Source organism: Lampris incognitus, chromosome 7 (assembly GCF_029633865.1).
Source record: "Lampris incognitus isolate fLamInc1 chromosome 7, fLamInc1.hap2, whole genome shotgun sequence".
In the NCBI taxonomy this organism is placed as follows: Eukaryota; Metazoa; Chordata; class Actinopteri; order Lampriformes; family Lampridae; genus Lampris; species Lampris incognitus.
In genome coordinates, this window is record NC_079217.1 from 52241713 (window position 1) to 52265630 (window position 23918).

Sequence of the window (23918 nt, forward strand, 5' to 3'; positions counted from 1 at the left end):
TCTCCGGGTAACGCCAGGTACTTCGGCTAGTATGCATATAAACAGGTACATCATTGTGGTAGGGGTGTGTGGTTTAGCCTCGGGTGCAAGCGAAGAGAGGGGACGTGGCTCATGGTAGAGAAGTGCACCGGTCCGTGCGAGTGAATGAATGAAAGATGTTATTAAATAAAGCCTGTGTTAATCACCTAAAACCGTGTCCGCCTTCATCTCGAACCCTCCTCATGGCACGTGTCAATATCACGTAGATAAATAAGTAAACGTACAGAAATGCGAGGAGAGAGGAGTTGAAGTAACAGGCATCTTAACATAATGATCCTTGCTCACTCGAGCCTCATTTTAATGTGCCGTCAATTAGGATGACGTATTTCAAATCTGGAAGTAATTACTGTCAAATTATGTTGTCGTACAAAATTTGAAGTGCTCTTAAAGAAGTACAATAAATCATCCCATATCCCAAATGCACTTTCATTTATTTCCATTCCAGTTTGTTGTGAAGCACAACTGGTTTTTAAAGAGTGCTGTGTAAATAAACGTTATTATTCTGATGATGATGATGATGATATAGATCTGTCTGAAAGCCTTCAGACTCCTCACTAGATAGTTTGCATTTACAAAATAGTCTGTTGTGGATAAATAATTTCACATTATTAAAATAGCATGGATGCAGCAAATGCATGTCATGCCAGATAGAGACAAATAATCTGAGGAGGAAAATTAACTGAGTGAACAAGGATCATCAGGCTCTGATTGTTTGCCTTCTTTAATTTTGTGCTCAAAATACACCGCAAAAGTTGAAACTCATTCTTAAAACTCGTTATGTGCGAAAATGTAAATGTCTGAACACTAGAGTTTGGCAGTCCTTCGGTGTGGCATGGACACATGTGCGTGTGCCCTTCGAATGTGATGTAAACAAATGTGTCCCAGGCCACTTCCGAATGTGGCCTGAGCGGTCGGATCTCAAAACTCATCAAGGACGCATTGGGTGGATCCACACTTATATTTGGAGCTGTCAGATCACCCAAAACACGTTAATGCCAGGTATGAACAACCTCTTTGATATTGTGCTTTTTTGGGGGTGGGGGGTTCCCTGTTTTTTCCCCTAATTGCACTTGGCCAGTTACCCCACCCTTATGAGCCGTCCTGGTCGCTGCTCCACCCCCTCTGTCGGAAAGGGCTGCAGACTACCACATGCCTCCTCCGATACATGTGGAGTCGCCAGCTGCTTCTTTTCACCTGACATTGAGCAGTTTCACCAGGGGGACGTAGCACGTGGGAGGATCACGCTATTCCACCCAGTCCCCCCCGAACAGGTGCCCCCAGCCAATCAGAAGAAGCGACCAGAACACATACCCACATCCGGCTTCCCACCTGCAGACACGGCCAATTGTGTCTGTAGGGACACCCGACCAAGCCGGAGGTAACACGGGGATTCGAACCGGCAAGCCCCGTGTTGTTAGGCAACGGAATAGACCACTACGCTACCTGGGCGCCCCATATTGTGCCTTTTGAAGAAGTATAGTTCAGATTATTTTACTGATAGTCAACAAAAGGGTAGATGTTATTTGTAATGTGATCAGGGTTAGTATCACTGAACTTGAACCAAATCCAGCATACAAAAACCTTTCCAGGTTTTCCATGATTGGGAAAACTCTAAGTGGCCTTGGCGTGAATGAATTCTAGTAATCAGAAGGCCTAGGGAAAAAGACAGTTCAGTCAAATCAATTAATAGTACTCTAGCCATACAGTTAAAACCATTTATTTCAACTTCCTCTGAGATAGTTAAAGTGATACTGACATCAAAATCTGAAAATTCCTATTGATAGGCTATGTTCCCAGTTGGAATGGGACCACGGAGAAGTTCAGTGGCCAAAACAGCGCATCTGCGGCCACTCGAGAGAGCTCTGTGATTGACTGTAGATGGTGTCCAATGACAAATTGTGCCGGTGGGTACGTGGACACCAGTCAATTTGCATATAGGGTGTGTCCGTAGCGAGATGCTATAAAACCACGGAGAAGCCGTTCTTTCACCCCCTACTGCTACTAGCTACTTAGGTCTTGCTATCTATCTGTCTATCTATTCAATCTTTATCTAAATATCTATCATCTATTTATCTAACAGTTATTTGTATCACTGAATCCTCCTCATCGAAACTGTAATTACACAGAGGATCTCCCTCTCGCTATCCGACATTTTTTTGTAAATAACAAGTGATGAGCGGTACCGAGCCCCACCCACCCAGGAAGACAGGAGTCAATAGCTTTGAATTCAAAAAACCACACCTATTTTCGGTCATGATTCAAACTCCCAATGTTAAAAAAGGGCATGTCAGTCTCTCTTAAAAAAACAAAACAAAAACAAGATTTCATTGTGGGGATTGTGGCTGCTTCTCTACTGGGTACTGTGTTGTGCGTAGTCTTGGATGTCGGTGATGGGTGGATGCACAGTTCAAGCCTAATAATGTTGTTTTGCTGTTAGGTACGGGTCGTACATATGGCGTGTGAATACTCTTTGTGGGTAACACGTCATGGTAGAAGTAGCCTGGAATAAGTCTTAATAAGGGTAGTGAGCAGTCTTAAGTAGAATGTATATAATAATGTTAATTTTACATCTTGATCCTGACAAGTTGGCTTTTAAGCTTAAAGTGGTTGCTGGTTAGAGTTGTATGACATTTGCAAACAAGCTTAGGTTCACGACTTGAACGTGTAATTATCATTTGAATTGTGAACCCCGCCCGCCTCTTAAAGCCAACAGTTTTTTGGCAGGACTACGCACTATGCAGAAAATCAGAGAGGCAGTCACATCCAAGCAATTTAGACTTGTGTAATGACCATTTCGGACCAACTCTCGCAGAACGACGTTCCCAGGCGGCCATCTAATCATCTTGGTTGTAGACCGCTTGCCGCTGAAAGTGTCAGTACTGCAAACGGCCGACCCCTCCCCTTTTTTGAGCAGAATACTGGGACGAGTGCCTGGAGGTTTTTCACAAATTTAAAATTTTGCTGGAAATCTTGCCACGACCCCCCCCCCCCCCCATGCCAACGCTAGACACAATAATGAGATGTGAATGCCTGCTCACTTGTCAACTCTTCTGCGCTTGTACACACGCACACACACACACACACACACACACACACACACACACACACACACACACACACACACACACACACACACAGTTCCAGGGTGATTGTCCTCTTGGGAATAGTCTTTATATTCCGAGCTAGTGGTCGGCTGAATGGCAGAGCTTATGGTTAAAATGGGTCTTTTTACTCATAGTAGTGGGCTTAAAGCACGTCATCATCACAACGGCCTGGAAACAAAGAGAGTTGGAGTTAGACACTCCTACACACACATACACACACAAACACACACTCCATTAGACACACACATCTATGGTCCCCTTTTTACTCACCCACTCACGCTTCATCCTTGCCTACACACATGCACCGACTCTGTGTCTCACACCAAGAGATTAACACACCCGTCTTCCTCTACTCTATTCAGGCCCAGCTGTGGGCTGCTATATGAGGTCCTGTTTGCAGGATAGGACCCCCCCCCCCCCCGGGCTTGTTGAGCCACCTGTCCATGTGATAATGATGGGTATTGTTGCCCCTCGCTGACTGCTGGAAAAGAAAGTGAAAGCAGAGTCAGTGAAAAGTAACGTCATGGTGAGAGAGAGAGCGAGGGTGTGAGAGAAGGTAGAGGCTTAATGAATGTAATTGGGTAGTGACCTTTACCCCTGGGACATCCCCTTTTTCAACATGGCCCAAGGGAAGAATTTTGGGAACTGCAGAATAAGCCACAAATGAGACATCACAGGTGTCGTGGTCATTACAGACATACTGCGGGGGGTTAATCATTTGTGTAAGGCACGCGTAATGTGCTTACACTTGTGTGATGGATGTGTGTAGAGACTTGTACATGAATCAAGTAGGAAACAGGAACCAATAACAAACCCAGGCCCGACAGTGGTACTGTTAATGTAGTTGTGGCCTAATAGTTGATACCAATTCCAGAAAGGACATTTGCAACAGCCGACGTACATACTTACATACTGTGTATCACTTAAGGCCACAATTACCCAGAACTGAGTGGGTGGATGTGTTCAGTTTCCCGGGGTATTTTTTGACGCAAGTGTTCTTGGATGGGATATCTAAACGCCACTTCGCTTAATCAGAAGTGTCATTTGTCACAGGTCTGTTTTACCACACTGCATGATGATGACAGATCTTAGCAATGTTTGTTGGTGTTGTTGATTTTTTTCTTCTTCTTCTGTTCTATCTATTGCTGGGCGATATGGAAAATGTAATTATGTTAATCATAGGGAATGTGCTACATGTAGAAGGTGGTGGTGGTGATGATGTACTTCGGTAAAATCTCCGCCAGCTAAATCACTTCCGCTGTCCATATTGTACTGTTGCTATGATGGTGCCAAATGTCTCAGAAAAAGAAGCTTAAGTTTCAGCGAGCCCGTAGCACTACAGCTGAACATTGCTGGGTGTCTTTGTGTCAAGCCTCCAGTAAGTACAACAAAGTACTTACTGTTTCATACGTTTCCCTCCGATGTGGAAACCAGGCAAAAATGGACTTGTCGCTATCCAGAGGGAGAACTTCGTCTCCTGACAAACTGTAAAAACAGGCCTCTTGTAAAAGCTTGGGCAAAGAAGCCGGAGTAGCACTTCTATATTGCATTTACATTTAGTCAGCTGGCAAATGGTGTTACCCTCTCACCTCCGCCCTCAAACAAGACTAGCAGACAGTGGCTTGAGAACAAAGATGTTAATTGTTTATAACCTTAGGCATAATGTTTTTGGTTTTTTTAATGTTTTAACCTTTTAAGCATATCGTTCAGGGAACCTCATGAAGAAGGACTTGTGATAATTAACTAAATCAGCTGCTATTGTCTTGAGGACAAAATGTAAATCTTGTAAATGGCAGTTATCTTTATATACTTACATTAAATCTGTTTTTTATTTGTTATTTAATATTGGTTAATTGAAATAAATTCACTTAGTTCAGTTTAACTAGTCCTAAGATTTTTTTCATCCCCAACCTGTCAGTTCTGCTCACCTCCCATAATGATAAGAAATCATATTTAAATTGTATATCTATACCAAAATTTAAATTTATAAGATTAGTATAAAATTAGTCTTAGTTGGTGCCCTTCAACATAGGAACTCTGCTCTTCTGTATTTTTTCCAATTCTGTGTGTTATCTCTAAGGATGTTTCCAGGGACATCATGGAGAGCTGCTGATGTTTGCTGCAGACAAGGGAGCAGGTAGAGGGTCCCAGCCTGTAATGAAGTGGGATCTGTGGGGGGAGAGAAGGGGCATCTGTTTGTGGACAGGTTTTCGGCACTCTCTTTTGGCATGTGATATGATAACACACTTCCTTGTTGAACACAGAGGCAACCAGAGGTACATTTTTGGCTATAGCCATGGTTATCAATGAAGCCACATCAGTGGGAAGGTCGTGGTAGACCTCATCCACCCTGAGTGTGGAAAGTTCAGGTAGAGGTGAACCGACTCCCTAATACAAGTTGCTCATATGAAAAAGACAAATTAAAAAAAAAGAAAAAACAAACAAAAAATTAGCTTTTTGTTTGCATAAATTAAGCTAAAGCACAAGTTCAAATGAAACGCCTATGAATGAAGAAAGACCTTTTTGTATTCAAGGAGCGGTAGAAAGGCCTTATTCGTGTGAAAAGCCTGAAGTGATAGGGTTTGAACTTCCTTGCTTGATCGACTGGCAGTATAACAATAAAAGCTAAAATAAAATTCAACCTATAATGTAGCATAATTACTTTATCTGATATCTTACTGATATGATTACTACAGAAAGGTTCTTTGATAGTAATAATAATAATAATAGTAATGATAATAATAATAACCTTCTTGGTCTGGCTGAAAGAAACACCATGTCATTTACCAGACCCTGCATTTAAACAAAAGTTTTTCAATAAACATAAACAAATATCCATAAATGAAGTCCAAGCACCATGTTAAAAAAGTTTGTTACCGTAGTTTATGCCCCTTCTGTTCAGTCTGTGTGCAGCTGTGTGTTGGGGGAACAGAGGGGATCTTCAGTTATGTGCAGTCTGGTACAAACATGCTACCACATGGTTGCACAAAGCTGTACCTGTGTCTGCACAGGATGGGAATCCTTGAGCACAATCTGGGTAAATGAACAAATCTGTGACAATACATACTGTCATTGCAGCAAGTGCAGTGAAACATTAAAACGTTCTTTTACACGGGAACGACCAAGATGGTAATTATGACTTTCGGATTTCCAAAATTTAATAATGTTGTGAGAAAAAAAAGATACAGACCTGCTGCTCCCTGAATGCGCCTAAAATTGCCTATATTTGCATTAAAATGAGTTTTAGATAATTGCACACAAAAAAAAGTTGCAATAAGCTCTACCTAAAACGACCATGAGAGGTCAATATGACCGCATGTAATTTGTGCATGATCATGCAGGTCATGTCACGAGTGTTGTTCGTGTCATTTCCTTTGCAACATTCAGTTCTTTTTTTTTTTACGTTTTATAGGCCATTTATTCTTGTCGGCAAAAGGCCAACATACGATGTTTTGGTCTTCTTCAGGGGTGTGTGCTGAATGTTAAACATGCACACGTACACTTTCACCATAATGTGAAGCAAAGCATTTAAAATGTGAGTAATGAGCAAGTAGAGCTGAGGAGTCTCGTTCAGCTGTACAGATGTTCTCTCTACCATGAGGCAATGACATCACCAGGAAGGTTCAGGAAGTTTGGCTCGTTACACAAAGCTCAAACTGAGGCGTTTGGCTTTTCCTCATTGGTCTCTAGCACTCAGCTCTAATGGTTACCTATCCTGTCCTTGAATCCTGATTCGAAACTGAGATTGACAGTGACGTTAGGAAAATTGTAACAGTGATTGACACACACACAACGTTAGCAGTGTCAGTACGCTAGCGTTAGCTAGTACGCAAACATGTTAAGGGCTGACACTGCAAGTCCAGATCTGACCTTCGTAATTGTGGATGTAGTTTGAAATGTGTAGTTTGAAGCCCTACGACTTTTTGGTTGCTGATGTTAAGTTTAGATGCGACTAAGTGAAAAACCAGTGTGTATACAGCCCATTATATATATATTCAGTGGGTCAAATAAATTCTTGTAATAGTTCAAATGTTTTCTCTTCTCATTGGATGCTGTCCACCGAAATTAGGGGCATGACGCGGGGCAACGTATACTGTGTGTTTTTCTTTGTTGAATCACATTAGCAGCTGATGAGTGCGCAGTGCGTGAAACAAGCTTGTACTGATATGTATTAAAAGTTTTTTTTCCTACATCTATATTGATATTCCGCTCCTCATTTCTTGAGCACCTTTATCAACACCATTGACGGTTTCCGGAAGAAAAAACCCCCCACTATAATATATATATAAAATGTGTGTGTATTAGGGGTTGACCGATATTTTTTTTTTCCCATGGCCGATACCGATAACTGATATTTGGGCCGATATTCAGTTGCAGTAAAGCTGCTGTGAGCTGTGCGTCAGCCCGCCAGCCTCGCACGCACGCCATCCATGAGTGGACTATGACCTCAGATCAGACGAGACAACCGCTGAATTTAAGCCCATTACTAAGCGGAGGTCCATGAATACTGGGATGGCATCCAGCGTTTTACCTGTGCCCCCATCCATAGGGTTAGTGGTTGTGTCAGGAAGGGCATCCGACGTAAAATTTTGCCAGATCATTATGCGGATTGACAAGACCGCCATCGGGGTTGTGCCCTCACAGGGTACCGATGGAAACTGTCGATTCCGCTGTGGCGACCCCTGGGAAACGGGGAACAAGCCGAAAGAAGAAGAAGATTCAGTTGCAGTAAATGTAAAAAAAATTGTGCCAAAATTTACAGCAACACAAACCCCAACACAAGGCTGCCTTTAAATGAACATATGTTTGATTAAATTTTGTGTAAAACAGAAAATATTTGAAAAAATGGTACATGATGTTCAAGGCCCTAGATAACAATCTGAGTGGAATTCTTTTTTAATTAAAAATAAATAACTTCCAAAACATGAAACTGGAATGACTTAAACAGCATGGACAGCAGGAAGTAAACTTTGATCAAACTGAATAATGACAATATTAGAATAATTCCACATTAATTGGTTAAAGTGTTCCCAGCAGGCTTTGACTGAACTGAATGGAAAATGTACATAAGGGTCATTATGTTCCCTTTCTCTTATCTTGAAAGTGATAGTTCGGGTTTTTTGAATAGGGGTTGCATGAGGTACTTATCAATAGTCAGACTCCCATCTTCCTGCAGTAGATGGGAGTCTGCACTCCCAGTTTGGAGATTCAGCAGGAGTAGCCGGTATGGAAGTTGAGGAATGGGACACGTACAAAACCCTCCCATATGGAACTACATTCTCTCAGCCGCAGAATGTCCGTATTCCTTCGCATAAGTGCACCTATGCAGGGCACGTTATTACGCCGCACATCAGCAGAACCAGATGGCTGTTCTGCGGTTTAGAGAATGTAGTTATGGAGTTAATGTTATGGAGGCCGATAGCCGATATTTGGGGCCAATATTCAGTTGCAGTAAATGTAAAAAATGTGTCAAAATTTACAGCAACACAAACCCCAACACAATGCTGCCTTTAAATGAACATATGATTAATAGAAAATATTTGAAAAAGATAAGAATGAAGTGCATAATGTTCAAGGCACTATCTGACAGCAATCTAACAATCTAATGTTCAGCGAAATCTGATTGCTGCATTTATTGGAGTGTCTAATAGATTTTAGTCCTGTAGTTGTGCTTTTGAACACACACCCTGACCATTCGTACTTGTTTTTCTGCAAGTTTCCCCTCTCTCCTCTTATCATATCGCTCCTCTTCATGTGATTGTTTCCAAACCTTTTTTCTGTATGTAAGGAAATAATAAACATTTTCAATATGTGATTATTAAAAAAAAAATGGCTGGCCGATAATAATATGAAAAATGACATATGTAAGCCGATAATCGGCCAGAACAATAATCGATTGATCCCTAGTGTGTGTGTGTGTGTGTCTGTGTGTGTGTATATGTATATGTATGTATATATATATATAAACAGGTTTTCAAATGATACTCTCTTAAATATATTAAGACCTCATTTTGTGTGAAATTTTAGGTAGTAGAGTCTTGGTATTATTAATTTAGACAATAGGATTATGTATCAAGATATGACAATGTTTGAATTTTGTTGCGATTCAATACCATTGAAAGACAGTAAATGATAATACTGAATTATCCCCCAGGCCTAATTGCATCGGCTCACCTCAGCAAAAATGAAATGTCATATTTGTACAGGAGGCATGCATGATTTGACTGTATGAACTGTTTTTTCAGAGGCCTTCAGTAGCTCAGGATGAATGTGAGGGAACGAGCGATTGCGACAACGCACACAGCATGTTGACCCGCACACGTCAAGAGTTGCGCTTAAAACCGGAATGTCGATTTAACCCCAGCTTTAGACGCGTTTCCTTCTCTTTCACTGGCTCGACATATTGAAATCCTTTTCAACTTGAATTCAGATGTGATCATCCGCGGTGCTAAATCATAGCTTTACATGACAGCACGCTCTCACACACGCACACTTGTACGTTTTTATGAGTGTAATCATTCCTCTGCTGTTCCACTCTGTTCTGCGCAGCTCTTTTGTGGTTCTGGCTCATCTGTGTATTCGATCATGCTCACACACGGCTTGGTGCGGGACCTGGGCTGTTGCTGCTTTATTTCCCTCTCTGTTCCAGCTCTGCCGTTTCTGTGTCTTTCTTTGTCCTTTTTTTTTTTTCCCTTTCCTATTTTCTTGCTTCCTCGACCTAGTCTTTCTCTCTTTGTCTTCCTTGTTCTTTTCCTCCCCCCTCTGCCCGGGTGCTCTGTGCTCCCCCATTGGTGGTTTTGATGTTTGCTCCACTGCTTTTATTTGATATTCTTACAGCACATCACACAAACATGCATTCGATCTTCCTCATTCTCCCTCTCTTTCTCTTTTGTTTTCTCTCTCTCTCACTCGCTAACACACACTCACTCACGCACATGCAAATATAATGAGCTATATTAGTTTCTGGACAGTTTTAGTTATTGTCTTAATACAATCTTGAAGACATCTTTCTGTTTTGCTCTGCCTTTTTCTCAAACACACACATATACACACACACAAAGGATGTAGAATATGGGATGTTTCAGAGGAATGAATTAGCTACAAGCTGTATGCACCATACACACGTTAATTAGTTATGTAGTAATTAGTTATGTAGTACACTGTTAAATGCCATTATTTATGTATCCGTTGACAATTCGTAGAAAAAGACTTATTTCTCAGTCACACAAATGCACACTCTCTTTCACTGCCCCCCCCCCCCCCCCCGTGGCTGTCACTAATCATTTGCTGTGGCCGTGGTGCTTGGCTTTTTTTATTTTTCCTTTTGCTGTGTTCGTTGTAATCATGACTTCTCGCTGTTTTAATTTCAGATTTGCATATCCACTTCCACCCCTTCCTCATTTGCATACAGCAAGAATGGCGAGCGGGCATCCCACAGACAAATTCAGTTTCATGTATCAACCAGACACGCACAAGAGGTACGGGGCACTCAAGCACACACACACACACACACACACACACACACACACACACACACACACACACACACACACACACACACACACACACACACGGTAAGTTCATTAAAGCCAAGGGAGTACCAATTCACATCTTTATGTCCACACAGTGAAAGCAGTGATGATACTTTATGGAAGATCTGGTATAAATGAACCTGTTTTGGTTCTAGTTAGGGTATCTTTCCAAGAGGGTTTCCTGACACCTTGTGTTCTCCTGCATGGTCAAATGGGCCAGCAAGGAAGGGGTTTCCATAAGGAATTGTTGCCTCCAGCCAGCATAACGACAACATCTTAATTTTTACCAGACATTTGAGAAATTAGCCAGCTGTGCATATTGCATTGGATGTCTAACCCATTAAAAGTAACATTTAGATTATGGTAATTCATCTACATAGAATAGTAATTACCCCGCAAAGTTGGAATAAAATGGAGTCAAATGTGGTTCCTAATACGACGTTATATTGAAAAATAAAACATTGCAGCCTATGTTGCTGTCATAGGCATGCATAAAATGAGTAAATCAGCCGAATTTGAAAAGGACAAAAACAGAAAAGTCACTAATGCTGAACATGATACATTTCAAATAGCAATTTTTTTCAAGTGATAGGTCTATGATCATTTAAACAAATAACTGATAACAAATCAGTTAATGAACGAACAGCTAATGAATGAACACATTATAAACCAGAACTTTGTAATTGAGCGCGCTTTGTTTCACATAGGACTGGCCTGCTCAAAGTAATCTGCAGCAGCGAAGAAGTCCAAACTGTCCAACTCCTTGGAGCAGCGTGCAATAGGAATTAGCGATCTTGGCGCTGTCTTTCTCTGTTTTATAGAGAGAAAATCCTCTCAGCTGATATGCTGGAAACAAGGATCGCAGCAGTCTTGGCTGATTTTGCCGAGGTCGTGTATGAAAACCCTGCAAATCATACTGAAATATAACCCGCTGAATCCCCGGTGTGCCAACATCACAGGCACCAAATCATAAAGTACTAGGTCTGTGTTTGATTTCAGCATCACAGCACATTAATATGAACATAGAATAAAGGGAAAAAGGCATTATTTTATAAAATACAAGAACAAAAGGTGTTATTTTTCAGTAAGATGGCAACAGTAATTTGCTTCATCAGTTGTGCACATGCACAGACAAGTGGCAGTACCATACTGTTCCACTAGGGTATATGAAGGTCAACTAAAGAATAATGACAAGATCAAAGCTTTTCAGCCCGTTAAGCATCAATATCACAATTTGTTTGTATGAATATACTAGTACCATTAATTATGATCATACCAAACTCATATTGAAAGCAGTTAAAATATGCTTAGCACTCACTCCATTACAGCACACACAAACAAACAATGCACAATGCAGCGGAAATGGCGTCACTTACCGTTAGATTGGATTATTTGACATTAAAATAAACAATTGGTGTGTCCTTCCTATTTTAAACATGTCCTCTCTCAACCTGTGGAGATGTATGCGGTTGACTATGTAATGAATGGGTGTCAGACTTTTGACAAGACTTATGAGTTAACTTAATTCATCGCTGTAGCCAGTCGATGTTAGCGCTGGCAGACAAACACAGGTTAAGTTTTATTCATTTATCTATCTATATTTATTTATTTATTCGTTCATTAATTTTTCAAGAAAACTACATTTTTCTTTGTCTATCAAATATAATGTAACATTCCAGGTGGCGTAGCGGTCTATTCCGTTGCCTACCAACACGGGGCTTGCCGGATCGAATCCCTGTGTTACCTCCGGCTTGGTTGGGTGTCCCTACAGGGACAATTGGCCGTGTCAGTGGGTGGGAAGCCGGATGTGGGTGTGTGTCCTAGTCGTTGCTCTAGCGCCGCCTCTGGTCACTCCGGGGGGAGGCGAACTGGGGGGAATAGCGTGATTCTCCCATGCGCTACGTCCCCCTGGCGAAACTCCTCACTATCAGGTGAAAAGAAGCGGCTGGCGACTCCACATGTATCGCAGGAGGCATGTGGTAGTCTGCGGACCTCCCCGGATCAGCAGAGGGAGTGGAGCAGCGATAGCTCGGAAGAGTAGGGTAATTGGCCGGATACCATTGGGGAGGGAAAAAAAAAATATAATGTAACATGTTGATTCTCATACAACCTTTTGTTTAGATATGGGATGCACGTGAGTTTAATGGCCATGGTTGTATTCTCACCTTAAATGCAGGGAAGACGTCCATCTGCAGAGGGTACTCTGCTGTCGATGACACTAGCGTACTATCTATCACCTGTAAAGTGCTGAATCCCATAAATGAGACTCCAGAGACATAAGCTGTAGCGTCGCTGAGTGCAGCACTGTGCACGTGCAGCTGAGAAACAAACACACTTTAAAAATATCAACGATAAGACATCTGTTGGACAACAGTCGGTATATGTGATAGGTCGCATACTGTGAGTGACTCCCCATTTTAAAAGATAAAACTTGTTAGTTCAGTAAATTCCTGGGGGCCAAAGCTTTACAAGAGGAGAGGGAGAGGGAGCAGACTTTGGTATTACTCACTGTACCGAAGCGAGACATGGGAGTTGGTTTTTAGGATTTGTTTACAAATTTGTGACATTCACTGATTATAGTGATAACCTCCACTGAAGATGAGTTGTAGTAAAGATGAGTTGTAGTGACAGGTTTCAGGCAATTGCAGCCCTGCTGCAAACTCCACCCATGCTTACTGTGGTTCATAATTCAAAACTTGTGGCTCATCACCATCATCATCTACAACCCCCCACCCCCCCGTTAGGGGTCACCATAGTGGATCATCCATTTCCATCTCTTCCTGTCCTCTGCATCTTCCTCTGTCACACCAGCCAACCTGCATATTCTCCCTCACCACATCCATAAACCTCCTCTTTGGTCTTCCTGTTTTTTGCTTGCCTGGTAGCTCCATCATCTTTTCCCCAATGTACCTATCATCTCTCTCTCCTCCGCACATATCCAAACCATCTCAAGCTCACCTCTCTTGCTTTGTCTCCAAACCATCCAACGTGAGCTGGCCCTCTAACATACTTGTTCCTAATTCTGTCCATCTTTGTCACTCCCAACGAAAATCTTAGCATCTTCAGCTCTTCCAGTTCCAGTGCATCACGGAAAAGGTGTTTGTTGTACACTGTTGTTTTGGTAGTGAAGTTTATTTGTATAGTGGCGAATCATATTTTCAGTCTAATAGGGCTTTACAGTCACACAGTGAGAAGTAGTTAGATACAGTAGATGACAATAGAAAACACCATCTATCTTTAGACCCTCAATTTTGATGAGGGAAAATTGCCAGGTAAAAAAAGTTTTTCAAAAAAACAAACAAACAGAAAAGACCTCAGAAAATACATCAGGGGACTGCTCTTTCACCACACATAGGCTTGGGAGAGGTAGACAGTGCGATCACAGATTTTGAAATTAAAACATAATGGAAACACTGCGCTTAGTGATAATAAAACCGTGCATAAAAAGAAAAATGGATGCTGGGACTGCAATACTTGCAAAAGAAGCATGTGACGTAGCCTCCCCATACATTGCCACAGAACAGCACTGTCCCATGCATTATCACCAACATAGTGCAACAGAGCCCTGGTAACAAAATACAGCTTTTATACACACAGCAGCTAGATCAGACCCATCATTTGCACAGACGGAGGGAATGTTCACAGTCAAAATAATGCATCGCTGGAGCTGTCATAAATTGTGGAGAAGCAGCCATGAACAAGAGACAATAGAAAAAGAAGGCCAAAGTCTCCAGAGAGACCGAGGACCAGATGAAAGGGAAGAAGAAGATGCAGCACTTACAGAATCCTCATCCCCCCCAATCTCCACATTGCCTCTGAGCAGAACAAGCTCTAGTCCTGAAAAGAGAAGATAGAGAGAGAGCCCAGACACACGACAGGCAAAATCATACACTTATAGAAGTCATGCAGACAAATATATAGCTTGTCATAAGTGTGCAAGCGCTTTCATGAACAGCAGGGAGTTTGCTATCAGCTGGACCATGAGTTTAGTACTAACTGATGAGGGTGCACAGGGTGGAGGTATTTAAGGTAAAGCATTAAGGAAACTGACCAACTCTGAGGTAACCAATAGTCAAACGATTGAATGCTTAAGTAGGTTTTTTATATAAGAATCAAACTACAAAACCAGCCTATCTGATGTCAACAGGCATGGTAAGGAAACCCTCTGCAACTTGCTGAATTCATTCTGATGCTGGGTAGACATTAACAGAGACTGGTAATGAATGATCTCTGACTCCCTGAATTGTTATGAAGGGTAATATGTCCTAGCAAGCATAGTTAAGCACTGTATGGAAAACAGGCTGGTTAGTGAGACTTGGCTAACCCTGATTGGCCCTGTAATGAACATAAGAAGTGAGTTCTGGCCAGCTCTGTTTACTCCTGTAGTGTCGCTAAAGCTTATAAGTAAGCCCTGACTGGTTATTTATAACACAGTATGAGAAGCCAGGCCATATTTTTCTATGGATCCATGAAGCCTCATTCTTTTCTATCAGCGCTTGTGTCGGGCATGGCCTTGCTCCCTGTGGAGAGTATATCGATCAGCCAAAACAATAAAACCACTGACAGGTGAGTAACTATCTTGTCACAATGGTACCTGCCAAGGGGTGGAATATATTAGGCAGCAAGTGAGCAGTCAGTTCTTGAAGTTGATGTTTTGGAAGCAGGAAAAATTTGCATGGGTAAGGATCTGAGGAACTTTGACAAGGGCCAAATTGTGATGGCTTGACAATTGGGTCAGAGCATCTCCAAAATAGCAGGTCTTGTGGGGAATTCCCGGTATGCAGTGGTCAGCACCTACCAAAAGTGGTCCAAGGAAGGACAACCACTGAACCGGCGACAGGGTCATGGGTGCCCAAGGCTCATTGATGTGTGTGGGAAGTGAAGGCTAGCCCATCTGGTACGATCCCACAGAAGCTCAAATTGCTGAAGACGTTAATGCTGGCTACGATAGACAGGTGTCAGAACACACGGTGCATCACAGCTTGCTGCGTATGGAGCCGTGTAGCCGCAGACCAGTCAGAGTGCCCATGATGACCCCTGTCTGCCATCGAAAGCACCTATAATGGTTATGTGAGCGCCAGAACTGGACCATGGAGCAGTGGAAGAAGGTGGGCTGGTCTGATGAATCACATTTTCTTTTACATAATGTGGATGGCCGGATGCGAGTGTGTTGTTTTCCTGGGGAAGACATGGCACCAGGATGCACTATGGGAAGAAGACAAGCCAGCAGTGGCAGTGTGATGCTCTGGGAAATGCTCTGCAGGGAAACCTTGGGTCCATGTGGCTGTTACTTTGACATGTGCCATCTACCTACCATTGTTGCAGACCAGCTACACACCTCTTTCTGCAGGATAATGTGCCTGGCCACACTGCACACATCATTCAGGAATGGTTTGAGGAAAAGAGATAAAGAGCTCAAGGTGTTGCCTTGGCTTCCAAATTCCCCAGATCTCAAGCCAGCATCTGTGGGACGTGCTGGAAAAACAAGCCTGATCGATGGAGGCCTCACCTTGAAACTTGCAGGACTTATCTGCTGCTAATGTCTTGGTGCCAGATACCAGAGGACATCTTCAGAGGTCTTGTGGAGTCCATGCCTCGACAGGTCAGCGCTTTTTTTGGTGGCACGAGGTGGACCTACACAATAATAGGCATGTGGTTTTAATATTTTGGCTGATTGGTGTCTGTAGGTGTCCTTTGAAAGCGAGCATTCACTCGCCCCGCAGTGATGCATGCAAACAAAGTCCTTTTTTTGTGGGAATTGATATTTATGTTGAATGTATATATGTATGCTTTATCATTTTATAATTTCTAGTTTACATGGGTAAAGCTTACATCTCTCTCCTTTTTCTCTCCTTTCTGCTTGTTGGTCTGTCTCTGTATGTTTCTCCCCCTCAAATTTGTCCTTGCCCCCCCCCTCTCTAACCCCCCGTCTCTTTCAATCTCAGTAAGAACAGATTATCTTCAGGAATGAATCCAGTCTACAGCCCCGTTCAGCCTGGCACCCCCTATGGAAACCCTAAGAACATGGCCTTCACAGGTATATAAATATATATATGCACACATACACAAACACAATTATGCACACACAACAACAACTTCAATTTATATAGCGCCTTTCAAGGGACCCAAGGACCATTTACACTGTGGCGCAGACAAAACAATTAAATACAAGAACAGAAAATAACAGTACAGATGGAGAACACACTCACAAAAATACACACAGATACAGAAGAGTGGTTTTCAATTCCCGGATGTCAAACATCACAAGCGATCAGTAGACTTGTGTACTGGTTAAAGCTAAAAAGCCTGTAACATGTTTAGTGCGAGTAGCGAAAGTAGATAAGGGAGAAGGTATTTGTGGTATTTATCACAAGTTTTCAAGTTACAATGGAAAATAGGGAGGAACTCAGGCGCTCTGACATACGTGGAAAGGTCATTCCACCAGTGAAGAGCCAGGAAACGGGAGAGTCAAGACAGGATAGATCTATCGTCAAGTCACCTCAGTAGAAGAAGGATAACAACTTGATAGTCGTCAAAGTATAGGGTTCGATCATGACCTGGAGGGATGCGGGTGTATGTTGGCGCCAGGGAATTTGAGTGTGACGTGATGATGGGCAGCTGGCAGCAGTTTGTGGAGGGAGTACAGCCAGAGGGTTTCACAAGAGATGATCAAGATGGGATAAAGGCTTGAAATAGTGCTGGGCAATATGGCTGAAAATGTTCTTACCAATAAAAATCTTATATGAGATGATGAGTTGTTTTTTTTTTTTTCCCATTATGATAAAAACAAAATTATATCAAATTGAAAAGGGTAATTTGCCCCTGAATGAAAGAGAAACAGACAAGTCGGTTAACCATCTTTAAAACACTTTTTCGTTGCCTGATTATGTTATTTCCGAGCCTGTGCTTGATTACTGTAACTAATGCAAAAGTATCAAGCATGAGGGCATCCGGGTGGTGTGGCGGTCTCTTCCGTTGCCTTCCAACAGGGGGGTCGCCGGTTCGAATCCCTGTGTTGCCTCTGGCTTAGTCGGGCGTTCCTACAGACACAATTGGCCATGTCTGTGGGTGGGAAGCCGGATGTAGGTATGTGTCCTGGTCACTGCACTAGCAGGTCGGTCGGAGCACCTGTTCGAGGGGGAACTGGGGGGGATAGCGTGATCCTCCCACGCACTACATCCTCCTGGCGAAACTCCTCACTGTCAGGTGGAAAGAAGCGGCTGGCGACTCCACATGTATCGGGGGTGGAACAGCGACCGGGACGGCTTAGAAGAGTGGGGTAATTGGCCGGATACAAATGGGGAGAACCCCCCCCCCCCCAAAAAAAAGTAACAAGCATGAATTAGATTTTTTTTCTGTCTTTTTAGCATGAATAGACTAATGAGCATTTTATTCAAACTCAGATTGAGCCGCATTCTCTTTCGGTAAACACAATATATCTGTTGTGTTTGTAATATAACTATAATATATTAAAGTGACATTTTTTTAACTGTTAAAATATTTTCAGGTCCTTGTTGTAAAATGGCCAATAAAAAACGATAAGAAAAATTAATCGCTTTTGATATTTGAGTATAAATATGTCCAATTGCTTGGACTGTAAAGACTGCACAAGATGCTAGATATGCATGTAGATAGTAACTGTCCAACCATATGAGCAATGAGAAAGACAAGCCTGTTTTTGTTTTGTGGAGTCGCCAGCCGCGTCTTTTCACCTGACAGTAAGGAGTTTCGCCAGGGGGACGTAGCGTGTGGGATGATCACGCTTATTCCCCCCAGTTCCCCCTCCCCCCCGAACAGGCGCCCCGACCGACTGGAGGAGGCGCTAGTGCAGTGACCAGGACACATACCCACATCCGGCTTCCCACCCGCAGACAACGGCCCATTGTGTCTGTAGGGACGCCCGACCAAGCCGGAGGTAACACGGGGATTCGAGCTGTCGATCCCTGTGTTGGTAGGCAATGGGATAAACTGCTATGCCACCCAGACGCCCCCAATTTTTTTTTTTTTCTAAATAAGCATTTGTTAGGTTAACTGTAGTGGACTAAATTGCATACTTTGGGAAGGAAGTTCGTGCAGTTTTCATGAAAAATGTTCTATTTGTGAAAGAAAATGTAAAGATTTAACTAATATGACGTTCGTCTGTAATAAAAATGTAGAGCACTAAAAAGCAGCAGGTCTTCCTGTGCTGTGAGGTCGTAAAACTGCTCCGGCTTCCAGATGGTCTTACAAAATGAAGACATTTACAAGATGTACAGTTTTATCTGACTTGTAGCTCAACCCACAGCAGCAGATAACATCCAGAGGCAGGTACAGAAAAGCCTCAAGGCAGCTGAACAGAGCAAAAAAGGAGAAGTCTTTAAGTCTGGCTGCCAATAATAGCAGATTGCGAGATAATGGCGGGTACTTCACTCACTCTCACCTTCACACCGTCGCACAGTGTCTCACACACGATCTCTCGCTCTCACTTTGTCCCTGCTGTCTCTACTCGCTGTGACACACCTATAATGGGAGCTTTGTCTCAGGTTCAATCTGCTTTTGGTGGCTTGTGTGTGTGTGTGTGTGTGTGTGTACGTGTACGTTAGATTCATTCAACTGGCTCTGTTATTGGTGTAGACATTTTCTAAATGAGCACCATCTGTGCACATCCTTTTCAAAACCAAACTTTGTGTGTGTGTGTGTGTTAAGCTGATGACTTACATTTTTTCTTATCTGTGTGCTCTTTAGGCTATCCAGGAGGGTATCCTGCCACGGCTCCCACCTATACACCCAACCTCTATCAAACAGGCAGTCCTGGGTATCCACCAGGTAAACCACACACAGGATGCTGATTGCTTTGTTCATCTGTAACAAGGGATGGGCAAGGAATATAAGTTATTGTCCGTTTTACCGAATTCTTCAAGTTAAGTCAGTGGCTTTGTTAATGTCTTTTTCTGTTAATTGAGATCAGGGACCTGCCCGGGTTTATTAAAGGTGTTTGACGTGGGGGCGTCCGGGTGGCGTGGCGGTCTATTCCGTTGCCTACCAACACGAGGACCTCTGGTTCGAATCCCCGTGTTACCTCCGGCTTGGTCCGGCGTCCCTACAGACACAATTGGCCGTGTCTGCGGGTGGGAAGCTGGATGTGGGTATGTGTCCTGGTCGCTGTACTAGTGCCTCCTCTGGTCGGTCGGGACACCTGTTCGGGGGGCAGGGTTCTCGGTTCTCCAAACAAAATGCACAATGGCTAAAAATCCAGGGCCTGAATTCTCTGGAATAACATTAGGCTGTATTTTCCCGATTGAGCGACCGTTTTGTCCAAACCCTCACTTTTCGGTACAAAATGATTTGGCCTTCTGCTTCAGAGTCGAGGACTCTTCCTGCTTTTGGTATTCACACCATGGCTGGAGTCACACTTAATGCGTTAAATATTTAACGCGCTGGTGGAAATTCTCTCATCTCATATGGGAGCCTCGGTTATTGCTACATCATGGCGTTGTGATTCTGAATGGTAATTTTTGGGGTGGGCAGCCAAACGGCACTGACATTAGTAATGTCCGCCTCTTGCTGAAGAACGCGACCTCTTTTAATTTGGCGTCGACTGATAAAAGAATTCAAGATGTTCTTTTGAGCCATTTTCTACTCTTACCTACCGCTACTGGCATGTATGACGAGGACACAGTAGCCCAAGCAGCTTCTGATCACATTACCATAGAAAGCATTACATTAACACCTAATTTCAGTTATTTCATGATTGTTTCTAAATAACAAGACCCACTTATTATAATCCATAACTGATCGATTTGGCTATTTATTGTGATAATTATTTCACCTCGCCAAAAAAAAAGTAACGTTCAAACCCTGACCGATTCCCCTGCCTCCAGCAGTTTTGTAGCTGTCTGTGAAGTTATTGCGGTGACCACATTTTATCCCAATACATTCGAGCCTTAAGGTCCGTGTTGAGTACTCTGTACATTGTTGGAAGCGACACAAGTCACAGACCAGCGTGTGAGCCCATGCTAAGGGGCGCCGATGCCGACGGAATGGGAGGCTGGCCAGCGAACAGCTGCTGCCGACTCCATAGACACAGATACACACTCTGTCGGGGTTCACTGTCTGGCCGCCACAGCAGATGGGGGTGCCAGTTGTCTCCACGCTTCTCAAACATGGTGTGCATGTATATCTGTTGGTTTAGTGCAAGGTGTTTCCTAACTTTTTACTGTCCACAAAACCCAAACGGGCAGGTTTATTCTGCACCTGGGCTCTCATTTATGGGTTTTGTCCTTTGGGGAGACATCATTTTGCAACCTCTTGTTTGGTAGATTTTTCCAGAGGCCAGTTGTCTACGCTTAAAAGAATACGAAAACTCAAATAAATGCGTCATTGCTGCAGTGCATCAGCTTTTTTGTTCAGGCTTCATCATTCTCTCTCTCTCTCTCTCTGATCCGCAAAAAAGAGGGGGGAAAAACACTGACATGGGAAATTTTATTTGAGAATAACCAGATTAGATAATGGGGATTGTTGTTTGTGCTTGCAAAAATCGTCTTGTTTTTACAGCCTGGCCTTTAAATGGCTCATTTGTTGATGGTTTCGATCCCAGATGTAGGAAGTGATTTTGAGGAATTAAAAGGCATTTTTAAGGGCAGGAACCTTTAAAACGTGCTTTCTGATTAGAAAGCATGGTCAATGTTAGCTGGTCAATGTCACGACTTGTGAAAACTGACAGAGAAAGCGTTTTCAGGCCCTCGGGGTTCTCGTGTGATTTTTGCACACCATTGTCCTCTAATGCCGTGCGTACCTGTCATGTGTCCGAGAGGATGCAAACACGCACACAGACATGCAGAGCAGCTCCGGTGCTTCTTTGTTCCCTTGTCCTTGTGTGAGAGAGAGCTTTCATAAGCTCACAGAGCGGCATTAGCCAGATGCATGTTTGACCTTCAAGCGCCTCCTAGTGGTTGATAAACGGTACTAGCAAGGCCACAGCGCGGCAGTCTAAAATGGATGCAGTGTTAGTGGTGCAGCCCAGCGACCTTTATATGCCTTGCGATCGTTATGCCTGATGGTGTCGACGGGGAGTTACGCTGTAACTTCAGCAGTCCCCTGGTTCCAGGATCACTTATGGTTGCTGCTACATATTTGATCAGAGAAACTGGTAAATGTACTCCTTAGGATTATTTAGCCACAGAATGCCCAGTGATAGGCCTGTGGCTAAGTCCCCCTGATCATGGGCTGCACTGGTCAGGGATCAGGTCCAACCAAAGCTAGGTCCACGTTACCGAATTATCATGGCATAATCCAGTCCAAGCTTTTTAACTTCAGGCTGGGTTATAGAGGCGTCTATAAAGGATTGAAGCTACATGAATATTGGCCACATTGTTCTGGAGCTTCACAAAATGACATTGAAATACTGCTGCACACCGCCATCTGGTGGATTTTGTAGGAAGTGTAGAAAATTTAATGAGGCCAAAAGGTAATAAAATGCTGAGTTGGTACTCACTATTGGTGTAGTCCCAGTCAGCCAGCCAACCTGTAGCTGAGGTACCAGTTAACTTTTTTTATGCTTTCCAGTATTTACATTAAAAACCCTCTTAAAGATCAAGGAAATGATCCATCCATCTATTATCCAAACCACTTATCCTGCTCTCAGGGTCGCGGGGATGCTGGAGCCTATCCCAGCAGTCATTGGGTGGCAGGCGAGGAGACACCCTGGACAGGCCGCCAGGCCACCACAGGGCCGACACACACTGAGATTATGTTTATTATGAAATTACCGCCTCAATTAAAACATTCCAGGTTGTTTGGAAAAATGGCACGCCGGATTGGCTGCCATGTCATGCTGGTCTTGGCTCTCTTACTATTTATGTACCACTTTGGTAATTTCATTGTACCGGTCTATGTAATCTGTGAATCACATATCCTGTATGTCCAGATTTACATGCCCAGTGAAACTAATGGTTTTTAGAAAGATCCAGGAATACATAAATATGATTGATGCCTTTTCTTTCTTTCTCTTTCTCTCCACGCTTTCATTTGGCTCACTCTTTTTTTTAGGATACACTGCTGCAGGCACCCCCTACAAAGTGCCCCCAACTCAGACAAACGGAGCACCCCCACCCTACACCCCAACCCCCACCCCCTATCCGACAGCTATGTACCCCATCCGCAGTGCCTACCCTCAGCAGAACCTATACGCACAGGTAAGACCGCTCGAAAGACACCGCATGCTGTCTGCTTTCACATTTTTGTCAGCTGGTTTGTTAGTCGGAATGTGATCTTTGCACCAGATGAACCAAAACTCATATTCTTGGGGGTTTTTTTGTTTTGGATAATTTAGTCACAGAATGCCCAGTGACAGTCCTATGGGTAAGTCCCTTTTATCTGGGACTGCACTGGCCCAGGATCAGGTCCAACCAGAACTTAGGTTTTCCCAAACTTGGAGTGTTCCTTGCTACTTTACCATTTGCTTCAATTAAAATACTTGGTGCAGCCGATTGCCTATTCTTTCAACAACAAAAAAAGGCCACTGATACTTATGTTAATGGAACAGGAATTATTAGGAGAACTAACCTTCCTTTTTAAGCACTTAGTGATGATGAACTTTAGCATGCTATTACCAGTTTTATATTAGACACATCTTCCATTAGGTGGAAAACACATTAAAAGAGGTATTTAGGATCGGGAAATGAAAAAGGCATTCCTCTGCTCCATGAACTGAACTGTCTTTTTAGTGCTTCTGTAAAAAGTTGCAACCTCAACCACAGCAGGGTGGAGTAGTGAGTAGAAAGACTGTCTTTATACCTCAGGGCACAGATTTCCGCCACTGTCTTCCTTGTTTAAATCATAGAGGAAGACAACTCCACGGTCGCTGTCCCACAGCTGACATCCGTGTAGACGCGGTCAAGTGAAAGTATCATTTCCTCATTGCAGGATCAAAATAGTTTGCGTAACTGGCTGCAGTCAGTCCTAAATCGCAGATATTGCCTGGTTTTCACTTTGACTTAATCATTAATTATGAGAATTAGTCATATATCATATTTTGTGTAACACACTGAATTAACCAAATCATGCTCTTTAGTTTCACCTGGTTCTTCCCCCCGCTGGTCTTTAGCAGAAGCAACTTTTTCTTGTCTGTCTTATGCAACCGATTTGCTCAGTTTTTCATAAGTGTCAAAAGTTTTCACCAGGTCCTATCAGACAAGCCACTCAGCTGTTACATGTGCCCTACTCTGAGCTACTCTGTTTTTCAGTCTGTTTCCATAACCTATGC

The 23918-nt window shown here is 43.1% G+C and overlaps 1 protein-coding gene across 1 annotated transcript in view; it reads left to right on the forward strand.

The window, feature by feature from the left end:
• The window catches only part of fam168a (family with sequence similarity 168 member A), a 43115-nt gene that overhangs the window by 13695 nt on the left and 5502 nt on the right, over window positions 1-23918 (forward strand). Inside the window, exons 2-5 of the mRNA XM_056283968.1 lie at window positions 10514-10621; window positions 16621-16712; window positions 19400-19480; window positions 22703-22848. Coding sequence (XP_056139943.1) covers window positions 10560-10621; window positions 16621-16712; window positions 19400-19480; window positions 22703-22848 — 381 coding nt within the window. The 5' untranslated portion in view covers window positions 10514-10559. The remainder of the gene's footprint in view (window positions 1-10513; window positions 10622-16620; window positions 16713-19399; window positions 19481-22702; window positions 22849-23918) is intronic.